The sequence below is a fragment of the Sceloporus occidentalis genome, unplaced genomic scaffold (assembly GCF_023333645.1).
Source record: "Sceloporus occidentalis isolate IW3139 unplaced genomic scaffold, rSceOcc1.0.p SCAF_9, whole genome shotgun sequence".
Classification (NCBI taxonomy): Eukaryota; Metazoa; Chordata; class Lepidosauria; order Squamata; family Phrynosomatidae; genus Sceloporus; species Sceloporus occidentalis.
The window spans coordinates 39,532,952-39,546,401 of NW_028316989.1; the positions used below are offsets into that span (position 1 = coordinate 39,532,952).

General features: G+C 38.8%; 2 protein-coding genes across 5 annotated transcripts in view; one reads left to right on the top strand and one right to left on the bottom strand.

Annotated features, from left to right (window-relative positions):
* Positions 1-13,450, bottom strand: part of FAM227B (family with sequence similarity 227 member B) — a 100,427-nt gene that overhangs the window by 31,028 nt on the left and 55,949 nt on the right. The gene's annotated exons all lie outside the window — the stretch shown is intronic.
* The window catches only part of FGF7 (fibroblast growth factor 7), a 39,854-nt gene continuing 32,027 nt past the window's right edge, over positions 5,624-13,450 (top strand). Inside the window, exons 1-2 of one of the 2 annotated variants that reach the window (XM_089538972.1) lie at positions 5,624-5,809; positions 6,321-6,897. In XM_089538972.1, the coding sequence (XP_089395098.1) occupies positions 6,612-6,897 (286 nt within the window). In that variant the 5' untranslated portion in view covers positions 5,624-5,809; positions 6,321-6,611. The remainder of the gene's footprint in view (positions 5,810-6,320; positions 6,898-13,450) is intronic. The other variant, XM_089538973.1, reaches the window with a different exon arrangement.

Below are 13,450 nucleotides of genomic sequence, written 5' to 3' on the forward strand. Positions count from 1 at the left end.
CCCAGTGTCACACAATGGGTTTCTCTGGTCTAACTTGCCTGATGGTTTTTAGGGCCATCTTAGGTCATAAGCTCCAGACGTTGCAAAATGTGTTTGTCTGTGACTTCAAGTATACAGCTTCCATGATCCAGATGTTGCTGGACTGCAGCTCCAAGGATTTCTCAGCATTGGCTACACCAGGATGCTGGGACTTGTAGTCCAGCATTAACTGGAGGGCCATATGTTATAATAAAACAACACAGTGGCCCAAAAGTAGCTTTAAAATAGCTGAATAATTGAATGGGACATCTGTATTCTCTGTTCAGTTTAGAAAGGAATACATGAGCTTAGATTAAGTCCAATATTCTTGTAAGGTAGGCCTGGGGAACCCAGATCTTTCCACCTGAAGTCCACCGGACTTTATTTTCTATGTGTGCTAACTGTCAATAAACCCATTCAAAACATCGAATTTCAAATGGAAATTCCTGTCCCCCTGTGTGAGAGATGAAACATTTTAATTTCCTCATACTTCACCTGAGGGGAGAACAGTAAATATATTTCCCACCTTTCTCCAGGGACAGCTATTTCTATTCTAGTTACAGTAACACCCTTCTACCTTCCAACAGCTGAGAGATGCCAGTGAGTAAGTACCATACTTTGCCCTGGCAATATCTGAAATAGTGCCCTGAGAAGCATGTATACATTTGGTCATGTTCCTCCACAATTCTACTGATCGTCCCCTCAATTCTTCCATTCTACAGAATTAGTTCTATGTTTCTATGATTCCAGAGAGGGCTGGGGAGGGAGGATAAACATATTTTCCAAGGAGCAAATTGAAACCAGTAATCTCCTAAATATGTTTTGAATGCTTTACCAGACAACACTAGAGGTGTCTTTTGGCTCTACCTGTAGATGCTGCTTTCACTGTTTCTTGCAAGTTGGGGATATGTGCAACAGGCACAACCTAGCTCAATTGGCATGAATTGGCACCCTCTGTTTTTGCATGGCATGATTTCTGACTGATGGGCACTGCCTATGTTTTCAGGGATGCTTTTGGCATGCCTGACATTTTAATGCAGTTTTATATTTTCCACTGTTTTACTTTGCCCCACCTTTGATGTGAACACAAATTGAATATGGTGGCCATTCTGTTTTCCAATTGATGGTATTCTCTGTGAGCTTAGGATTGTTCTGCTGAAGTCTTTAAAAGATCAGAGCTGAAGGAGCACTAAGAATATACTGCTCTGCAGTTTACCAAATGATTTCTTTTCCAGAGCTGCAAGAAAACACATGTGAAACATTTATAATGAAAGCATGAGTATCTCCAGGTTTCTGGAAATGAAATAAAACATCAGGTAAAGTGTAGTAATTTATTTTGATGTTGGAGAAAATAAACAATCCGAGCATGCATGGGGAAAGGGTGATCTTATAATTTTGCAAATAATACTTTATTTCCAGTCATAAGGCCAATCTAAAGAGTATTGCAGATACAGTATAACCAGGCCCTGAATTAGAAGTCCATGCTTACATATGTTACTAGTACAGAAAATGTTTATAGGACCCATGGACCCAAAATTGCATGAGATAAATACCTAACCATAATAAAGAGGAGAGAGCCAGAGTACTGTAGTGCTTTGAGCACTGGACTATAATTCTGGATACTAGGGTTCAAATCTTCACTCAGCCGTGGAAACCCAATGGGAGCCCTTGGGCATGTCACACTTTCTCAGCATCAGAGGAAGGGAAAGGCAAACCACCTCTAAAAAGTCTTGCCAAGAAAACCCCATGATAGGTTCACCTTAGAGTTGTCATAGGTTGGGAATGAATTGAAGGCACACAACGTCATCATAAAGATAAACTAAAAAAATAAAATTGTATAAGGCAAAGACTGAAAAGAAATAAAATAATTTGGTAATTATAGAGGTAACTGATTTAGGAATACAAACATACCCTAATTCTTAAAGTCAGCATAATGGCTTAAATCAATAAAGTGGCAACTGAGGAAAGGAAAACGACATTCTCTCCAATAGTAGAACAGGAAAATCCACCAATTGTGGACTGTTGCCTTCCATTTTTAAAATAATAAAGACTAGTTCAATAAAATACAGTATTAAACTTAAAAACATCAAAGTATTTTCCTACATTCCTGACTTTATTCTATATAAAAACACAAAGAACTCTAGATTAGATCATTCCATCTCTTTAGGATGAAAGGGGTTTAGACGGATGATTGCCAACACACTATGCTCTATGACCTGTGAAACACAGAACTGACTTCAGATTTGAAAATGACAGGCCCTGATGCAAAATCACTTTATTTTATTTGAAAAACATGCAGCACTTTAGGAACTGACAAGGCATTTAGCTCAGATACTCTGTAACCTCTTGACAGGAAAGATGAATTGTAATTCAAATATTGGCCTATTGATGGGAGATGACAATAGGATATTCAGATACTGTATGAGAAACCAATTATAATGGGAGAATTAAGATGAGGGAACCATTTCAAATTGTAATTATAAAAATTATTTAGAAAGATACTTTTCTTTGTTTTGGTTCAAAATGGTAGTTGAGGATGTGGCTTTCAAAGTTGTATTAGAAGATTAGTACTTCTGGACACATGGTTCTTACTATTAGATAGGTCTCTTCAGTCCTGCTTTGATTATTCTTTGCTGGTGTGGAAACATCAAACTTCCTGAATTCCAGAACAGTTGAAGAAAGAATTTTTCCTAAACCTTAACTACTTGTTCTGGCAGGTGATCCTGTTGAAGCCCTGGCTGATTTCTGGAATAGGGAAATGACCATGGCAGTGGACATGATTGCTTTCATGTGCCCCCTCCCACAGAATGGAGCCAGGTGAGCACCCTGGTTTACCAAGGAGCTGATGGTGCTGAAATGAATGGGATGGAAACTAAAGCAACAATGGCAGAAGGCTCAGAATGAGTCCAACTGAACACAGGCTAGAGTTCATGGAAAGTCTATGCTGTGGCAGTATTGGCAGCAAAGAAATCCGCATTGTCACCCAGTGGCATTGTTTAGAATGGTTACAGGCCGTCTTCATTTTGCCCCACAAGAGCAGTATATAAACTAATGGGTATCCCATTGCGTCATACGTGGGTGCGATTTATGCGGCTTTCAGCATACTCTGAAATCCGTGCCAGAAGAAGTATTGGGGTGCACACTCGTGGCGCATGTGCTGTGCTGTGACCAAGAGCCCCATTATTTTTAATGGGGCTCCAGCATACGCAGGATTTCCCTTATGCAGGTGGGGTCTGGAACGGATCTCTTGCGTAAGGGAAGAGCCCACTGTAAATGTTATATGACTTTAAACTCAGTAGAATAGTTTTTTTCTTTTTTTAATTTTTATATATATTGACAAGCAGATCCGCTTAAGAATAGTTAATAATTTATAGAATGGTGTGATAGGATGAGACACATTAACTAAAGGGGCGAGGTGTTATCAGTACGCTGACGACACCCAAATATACTTCTCCATGTCTTGGTCAATAGCTTTGACGACAGATGGCATTTCTCCTCTCAATCGGTGTCTTGAAGTGGTAATGGACTGGATGAGGAAAAACAAGCTCAAGTTGAATCCAGACAAAACGGAGGTACTTACAGTAGGGGCCCCCAAACCAGGTATCAGGTTACAACCTCCAATCCTGGATAGGGTCATGCTCTCCTCAAAGGACTGTGACCGCAGTCTGGGGGTGCTCCTAGATCCGTTGCTTCACACAACAAATCAGGTGAATGCAACGATCAGGAGCGCCTGTAATCAGTTTTGGCTGATATGCCAGCTGTGCCCTTTCCTGGAAATAAGGGACCTAGAAACTGTAGTACATGCACTGGTAACTTCACAACTCGATTTCTGTAATGTGCTCTACATGGGGCTACCCTTGTACTTAGTCCAGAAACTCCAACTAGTACAAAACATGGCAGCCAGGTTAGTCACCGGAAAAGCTAGGAGTGACCAGATAACATCTATCCTAAAATCACTTCACTGGCTGCCTATTAGTTTCCGGGCACAATACAAGGTGTTGGTTATTACCTTTAAAGTCCTACATGCCTTGGGTCCAACCTATTTAAGGGATCGCCTACTTCCATACAATCCACCCTGCACACTCACATCCTCTGGGAGGAATCTATTGCAGTCTTTAAAGACCAGATTAGTTGCAACCTCCCAGAGGGCCTTTTCTACAACTGCTCCCAGACTCTGAACGGCCTGCTGGATGAGATCCATCAAAATTACCAACTTAGAGAGCTTCAAAAAAGCTGTCAAGATGGATCTCTTCTGGCAGGCCTTTCCTGAATAAAATTCCTTGACCACAGAATGATACCCCATCACAACATGTATTACCACTACCCTGTCCACATTATGCTATTATTAATAGATGGAAAACTTTTTTAATTGTAATATATTTAATTCTTTTTTAAGGGCGGGGAATTGTAATTTTATTTTATTTTTTAATATTTTTGTTTTATTTTTTTAAAATATAACATTCTTATAATTTTCAAAGTTTCCATTGGAATTGTAATTTTATGTACAATATTGTATATGGATGTTTTAGTTGGTAGCCGCCTTGATTGTTTTGCTACAGAAAAGCAGGATAGAAATAAAAGTTTTATTATTATTATTATTTATTAGAAAGCATTATAAGGTAATGGCCAGGATGAAGTACCAGGAATACTTATAATTTGTGAGGAATTAAAGAATAATACCTATTACATATGCATATGTTATGATATTTGGCAATAACTGTGAAGAACCTACAGTATCTTCCTTCTAGGTCTGTATCTAGACCCTTAGCATTAGTGATACCAGCTTCCTCTAATTTTATATAAAATGTATCTTGTTCTTGTATAGACACTAATGAGACTCATGTCTCAAAGGATGACAAATTGTTCACTTAATATGTAGCTAAAACCAGAGATATTTGTAAAGGTGATCATAACACCTGTACTACACTCATAGGAGTTGCAATCCAGCTTTAAAAGATCAGCAGAATGTTTGCTGCTTTTATTTCAACCCAAGTTGGAGTGGGCTTACTACTTGTAATGCCAAGAGGCTGAGCCAAGCCAGAACAAGTGCTAATTTTAGTGTGTTGCTCTACATGTATTGCTCCTCTAGTAGGTTGTTGATAGAGCTGACACTGGCAGAAGGCAGAAACCACAGATTAAATTAACTCTTGACAGTGATATGATTGATTATACTTAGAAAATTCATAGCAAAATAACAGTTAACAGCTACAGCAGTTAGTAGCCTATAAAATATAACTCTTCCATACTGTTCCCTGTGGAGAACAGTAATCTGAAGGTGTAATCATCAGGCTTTAAAAATGGAGTTAAAATGGGCATTTGCTTCAGAAAAGGACCAGTCTTTTTGAAGATACACAGCCAGCAAGGACAGTGTCCAAATTCTGGAGTGAAAGAACCCCATGTTTCTGGAGAAGAGAGGGCATCAACCATATTTATAACTCCCCCTGATGACCACAGAACTTAGCATAGTTTTATTTTTGTTCTTGCATTCAAGTGACAGCTGACTGTTTTTGTCCTAATTGTTTCCAAGGGAGGTCAGCAAAGGTTTCCTTAAAGAAAACAACACTGAAAAGTCTTAACACAACACATTCACTCACATATACACACCAGTGTGCACGCACAGACGCTCACACACACCCTCTTGCGCACATGTTGATTTATGGAAACAATTATGATTCTGTCGCAGTCTTTCTAAGCTAGGAAAGTTTGTAGCTACAGTAGAGCGTCTCATGTTGCAAAAGACAGACAACAGAAATGAAATACTTGTGTGTCCAGCTGTTATCAAGAAGAGCGAGTAAGTAATTTGTCTTCTTTAAAACTTCTTTAAAAGATTTCTTAGCTACTAACAGCATTTTCCATCTTCGTGGCTCTCCAGTATCAGAAGCAAGCTCTTGACAGTTTCTTATCAGGCAGTGGCAATGGAAGAGCATATGTTTATGCAAAACCAGAGCTATGTGTAGTCATTTAACCTGATAATTAAAACTAAGTTGTTGGAGCGAACATTTAGAAAAATTACTCCTAAAAGAGATCATGAAGCAATCAAGTGAAAGAGGATGCAATGTGGTTTTCTACAGAAGGATTTGGCAATTTAACTGAATCATCAGACGGACGATGGCAAAATAGGAGAAAGCAGGGTTGCATATCAACCTTTAAAATGCTGTGTTAATGCCAGAACTCTTCTTAAGTTGTATGTGTTAACCTTTTGAGGTTGTTGCTTTCCCGTTGCTTTACTCTCATAGTATAAATGATAGTTTCTTTGCTTATGTAATGACCATAAAATTTTATGCATTCCACTTTCCTCATAGATCTTTTGCTTTCAGCACAAGCAATGAATACAAGTAGCAAAGGAGGTCACAGAAGCCGAGTTTATTACTACCTATCTCTTTAAAGACTATCCTGGCTGGATATATGTTTAAAAGGTCAATTGTCTATGGCACCTGTATTTTAAAAGAAGTCAGGAGGACTGGAATTCTGGGAGAGGTTGCTGGTCAAATCACTTTAAAATTCAAGAGAAAGGGAGAAGACAGGTCAACGAACCACTGAAGACGGATATTTTTCATTATGTTGTTCATGAGCACCCAGAGCACTGCACTATAATGCACAAATGGATATTGACATGGATCCTGGCAACTTTGCTCTACAGATCATACTTTTACATTATCTTCCTCATGGGTGTTATATCATTAGCTTGCAATGATATGAACTCAGAGCAAATGGCTACAAATGTGAACTGTTCCTCCCCTGAGCGACATACCAGAAGTTATGATTATATGGAAGGGGGGAATGTAAGAGTGAGAAGACTTTTCTCTGGAACGCAGTGGTATATCAAGATTGATAAGAGAGGCAAAATAAAAGGAATACTGGAGCGGAACAGCAACTACAGTAAGTAATCTCTCTTTTGCAAGAAGGATCCAAGTTTTGCAACCATATGTATCACCAGAAAGCTTTTTATGTGTGGTATCTTATACTCTCTTAGTTATTGTAGAGTATATTATCAGACCATTAATCATACTGCTGGATATTCAGTACTTATTTAGAAATGCGTCATTTTAAGTAATATGCTTCCAGTACTTTGCAAATCTGCTAATGTAGTATTGTACTTGCACCTGGTAACTATTAGCAGAGAAAACCTATTATAACAAGTGAATTAAGAGTATTAAATATTAACATCTCAGACCACCAAGCTCTGTATTCATAAAATACTTATGAAAATTTTTAGAATGCCTGTAGTAGATAAAACTACCTGTAAACATACTTTAATCTGTCATATCAAGAGTCTGCATAGCATAAATGTACAAGGAGAGAGTGAGCAAAGATATCTTGCAAAAACTATCCTCATACTATGCTAAGCTTGGAATGAAGAGACTTATTTATTTCACAGTGCTTTATTATCAGGACGATAATAAAAAAACTATTATTTCCCATTCTATCCATTTAAAAAATCTATGTAATTTAATAGGGAAAAGAAAGATGATTTATGATACAATGGCAATCTCTTGATATACATCCACTTTTCTTTTTAAAAAGTTCATCCATATCTAATTTAATTGTATTATGTCAAGAGTATTGATCTCAATAAATTTGATGGTAGCATGTGATTGTGCACATATGAACACTGATACTTTTCAAAAGAGCTGAAAATGATAAGGGGAAAGTTGCCAGTCAGCAATTCTCATTTGTAGTACTGTACATAGTGACTTACACAACTGCAGAGTCTAGTTGGTCAACTAAATTCTGTATCTAAAAAGTTACGATGTCAGAAACAACCTGCAGGATTCTGTGACTTGCCTGTCATTTGAAACAGATTTCTGTATTAACCTGTGTTGTTATTGCAGTTACTTGTTGTTGTATACCTTCATGTCGTTTCCGATTTAAGGTGACCCTAGTGCAAATCTATCATGAGGGTTTTGTGGCCAGATTTGTTCAGAGGAGGGTTACCTTTGTCTTTCCCTGAGGCTGAGAGAATGTGACTTGCCCAAGATTTCCATGGCTGAGCGGGATTCTGACCCTGTTCTCCTGAGTTGTAGTCCTACAAAATATCAGCGTGAGAATCTAAAACCAAGTCACAAGGTTCCTATTCAGATAGTATCCCGCCTATATCCCACAATGAAGTAATTAAAGTGGAAACATTTTATTGTACTTTTATACTGAATACTTAATTCCCAATTTCTGAAAGGCAAGAAAAAGTGATACAGGAGTTTATTTCTTCTGTAATAGTATCCAGTTTCTCTAGATGGGATCCTAGCCCCTCACACTGATTATGATGGAATTGTACTTTTCTCTCAGTACTACTTAAATATATGTATGTATCTGCTTTTCAAGAGCTTCAGTATTACATAAACATTTGAGTATGGACTAGATGTTTTTAAATTAAGAGGACAAACAGTTTAGTATGAGAATTAGCAGCCATAGGAGGTAAAAGATTATACGTTGTGCAGCATTTTGTGAACATATGTAATGTAAATTCATATATATTGGGACTTCTAGAATGCCACTGAATGAAAGTAAGGGCCTTTGGTATTGTTAATCTGGAAAAAATGCCTTTGAGATGATGATCTCTTCATCTGCCAATGTATCCCCTGAAAACCACAAAACCATGTCACAGCAGATTCACACCATTTTTATTACTCCCATATGCCCACATTCTTCTTTCACCCTCTAAATTAAGATGACCACAGCTAATAGAGAAACAGAAGTAATATGCTTTCTTAGGAAGAAATGAAAGAGTGTGTGTGTAGGTTAAAGAAGTCACAGCTAGAAAACTATTAATATATAAAAATGCTCCCCTACAGCAGCTGTTGTAGTAGTAACCAGAAAGGCTTCTGCTCTTACCGATGCAGTGGCTTCTCATTAGAAATATGTGAGACAGACCTACCTAAGTTTGCCTCCTCTCCCAAATTCACTCCTTCTGCTGTGTACAAAGGAGCCCCAGCACCTTTCTTTTAAAAGAAATGCACGTTCAGAGAAGACTTATTTTTTCACTTCAAATCACCACCCCATCACTTTCCATGTCTATGGTTGGAAATGCAATGTTTATCTCATTTTGTGTTATGTGTGTAGCAGAGGTAATCTATTTGATATGGACACTACAGAGAGCAAAACAAATAGGTGGATAAAGCTTTAGTCAATTGATCCATTGTTCTTCTGCTTAAAATATCATCTGAATATGTTTTCCCTTTGGAGAAGTAAAGTGTTGGGACTCTTCTACATGCTTTGTGCTTAACCTGCAGTTTAGGGTTGTCAGGTGAAATAAGGGACAAGGCTCCTGTACCTGGAATGGTTGTGTAGAATGGATTGCAGCAGGTATTCCTGGCCATGCAAGCTGAAATCCCCTCCTTCCTCACCTGTTCCTTAGTACCACAACTCTGAAGCCTTCTCACTATTAAATCTCAAGTATTCTAGCAATAGTGAATGTGTAAGAACATAGAAAGCAGTCTTATACTAATAGCAATAGCAAGTACATTTCTATACCGCTTATCGGTGCACTTAAGCAATCCCCAAGTGGTGTACAATGTGTAAGCTAATTGCCCCCAACAAGTTGGGTACTCCTTTTAGCCACCTTGGAAGGATGCCAGGCTGAGTCGACCCTGAGCCCCTGGCTGGGATTGAACTCACAATCTTATGGTTTATGAGTGAGTGGCTGCAGTACAGGCATTTAACTACTGCACCACCAGCGCTCTATTAAGCCAGCCCCCATCCATGTAGTCCAGTGCAGGCATGCCTCAGTTAAGAAAGCCTCTGGCAAAAATCTCCTTTTTCCAAGTCTTTTTAAATCACCACCCAGCTCCCAATTTTTGTTCCTTGTCATCTATCTAACTGGGAGTTAACTTTGACTGAAACAAGCTCCCCAAAGTTTCAGGCAGGATTCTTTCTTATCATACGCGGGCGCACCCCAGAAGAATGGATCCTGCGTGTAAGAGAAGAGCCCACTGTGTATACAAAAAATTCCAGCTTCTCAGAATTATTCTGAAGCAATCTTGAAAACTGTTAAGCAATATCTCTGATATTCCTTCATGACCTTCCATCCAGTGACTAACCAAGCCTGTTCCTGCTTAGCTTCCAATCTGAGTCAGGACTAGTTCTGTTACAATAAGAAGGGGTTACCCTTTCATTTGAAATATATTATTTGATCATATGATCATATGATTTGACTTGATATCTGATCGCCTCTTTCCTCTGAAACAGCTACAACTGAAGAGGAGAGCTTTAGTAGGGTAGATTTGCATAGGCGCAGTCATCAATCACAGTGGAGACTTGTAGTCAAGAAACCAGAAGAGGACTAAGGGCTGAAGCAGACAGACTGGAAAGAGTGATTTCCAGCTGCTCTGGCTACGATCGCTCCAGAACCACAGTGACCACATGGCCTGCTCCCAAGGTGGATTGTCACTGTGATCCCAAATGAGCCACTGGCAGGAGTAGATTTAATCTGCTCCTTTTTGGGCTGGCTCTTGTCACCTTGGAGCTGCCTTGGCATGGCTTCTGACCACTTCATGGACGTACATCGCGTAAACACTATGGCCCCGAAGCAGTCAGAAGTTGCTTTATTTGGCCTGTCTATTTTGGGCCTTGGACTTGGGATGGCAGCTATGAAGGAACTAGACAAAATCCTGAAGTGTAATGATACATAAATACTAATGTTATTATAGAATCATAGTAGGCCATTTGTATTTCCCATTTCTATGTATTGCTGTGAAAACTAAACAGTGAAGAGACCTGATTTTTTTTTTTGGGGGGGGGGGAACCCTCATTTGAAATGTGGTACTGGAGAAAAAAAATCTGAGAAAACCATGGACTGCTAAAAAGACCAATTGGTGGGTTCTACAACAAATCAGATCCAAACTCTTCCTCGAAGCAAAAATGACTAATCTGAGGTGGTCATATTGGCATATCATGAGAAGAAAGGATTCACTAGAAAAGATTGCAATGCTTGGTAAAGTTGAAGAAAAGAGGAAGACCACATTCCAGATGGATACATTCAGTCAGAAAACCATGGCCATGAATCTGCTCGAGGTCTCTTATTCATAGGTTTGCCATTGGTTGAAGATGACTTGAAGACAGTTAACAAACAACAACAACAACAAAACCACATAGATTTTTTGAGAGCATGGTCATGGTCATGACCTCATGGTCAAGTTCTGTTTACTGCTCCCCTTACTGAAACTTCTTTTATTTATTTCAGGTATTAAATCTAAATCTGTCCAGAACTCTCCTGCCAAAATCATTCAACTATCTCATCACTCAGAACACAGTATCCCACGCTACATCCCTTATGTCTTCCTGCATCAAGGCATGTGTAAGAATTCCTTGTTCTTGCATTCATAGCCTTCTTTAGCCTTGTCTCTTTATTCTCCCCATCTTCCACTGCTGGGATACACTTTTCTCTAACTCCCCAATTCTCAGTTCTCCAAAGGTTTTCTGTTCCCTTATACATTGCTTGTTCTTCACTGCTGTTGCTAACTTGCTATGTCTCTCAAAGCGGCCAGATTATTCTGCGTCATTCACTCCCTTCAAATTCCTCCTTAAAACACATCCACTTCATGAGGATGCTTCTCTAGACCCCTTGTCTATGTCTCCTTCTGAAACTAAATACACAGAAATTTTAACTGAGCATATGCCTGTTTTCCTGATACTCGCCACATTATGCTTCTCACATCTTTCCCATCTCTCTCCCTTTGTGTTGAAAATCTGGGTCAAATTAGACTTTGCGGGTATTCCCTACAATTAACCTCTCTCCTCCCATAATATCATATGGGCCACAGCTATCAGACTTGCAAAGCAAGCTCATATTTACTTCCTAACAACCTGTCAAAAAGTACCATGAATATAAAATACATATGTGAGAAAAATAATGAGTTATGATAGCAGATGACTTTCACCACTTGGGGGAGTAGCTCTACAATATTTTTTTACCCTAACTGTGTAAGCTCCTGGGGACAGAGATTGCCTTTCTTAATTTGTGTATATTGTTTTATTTTATTAATAAAGTTAAACCACGTGGGGGAAGAAATTGATTTTATTTCAGGTAAGCATTTCAAGAGACTAGGGTTTTCCTTCCTATGGAGCTTGCCTCCCTGGGGCTGTCTTTTCTGTAGGCAACTTGATGGGATGTCCTCTTTGCTTATGGCACACATTGCAATCTCTTACATGTGAACAGGAATGGACAAAGTGTGACTCTCTAGATGTTGTTGAATGGTGACTCCTATCAACCATCCAAATTAATGGTGAAGAATGCTGGGAAGGGCAGTACAATATCAGGAGGGCTGCATTTTACCCACCCTGGTTTAGAGAGGGAAGCAAGTTCTTTTAAAACTTTTCTACCTTATTATTCTACTAGCCGTACCCAGCCACGCATTGCTGTGGCTCAGTCTGGTTAAATGGAAAAGTAAGAAAAGAGAAAGCACACACATCTGAAATATTTAATTTCACAATGCTTGTGGGGATACAATCTTTTTGTTGATCCATTGTCTTTGTAGATATAGAGATTGTCTGGTTTGCCAACTCTAGAACACGCAACATATAATTGTCGATGTGAGAAGCAATCCGTGTCTAGATCTAAACTGCACAATTCTAAAGACTGGCCCTGAGCTTTGTTGATGGAGATTGCAAACGCCAATCGAATATTCAGTATAGCGTATGTTGCTGTTACATCCAACAGATGGCGCTGTTTTTAAGACAAAGATATTTTTACCTGTCACAGGTGTGACATCTATATAATAGTAGGTATATGTATATAAAAACATGAGTGTATTCAAATGGAGCGTTGTGTCAACATTTCAAAGCAATCGGTGAAGAACTTTCAAAGATTTAAGATTTTGGACAAACTAACATTTACATTTTTATTTATATAGATATTGCCTGGCTGAACAAACTTCCAACCTTCTCAGAATACATTTCACAAATGAAATATGTTCTAACATACTAAACTACATATGTTTATAATATGGTCACTTTACAACCCATATGTAATTTTAAAATGCATTCACCTTTGTTCTGGAGTGAAAGTTCCAGTGGCATACTCATACAGTGTCTAGCCAGCTACTGCCTCTGAAATTCAGTTTACAGCACCTGGTATTCATTGGCAGTCTCTCATCCAAGTACTAACTAGGGCTGATGCTGCTTAGCTTCCAAGATGAAACAAGATTTGGTGCCTTTGGGGTACTTTGGTAGTTAATCACATTCAATTGCTGCAGCAAAAACAGTTGGTCTGATCAGAGCATGGAAAATTAATGTTAAAGCAAATACATTAACATTAATTCAGAAATGAATTCTGTTGATAACTAATATAATTCTAAGGTGCATCATCAGGAATATAGCATCCAGATCAAGAGGAGGAAGAGTACCATTCTGTTCTGCTTGGTTCTGCTTCTCTCTTTCACTGGGAGTGCTGTGTCTACTTCTGAACACCACTGTTTAATAATGATATTGATAACTGGAA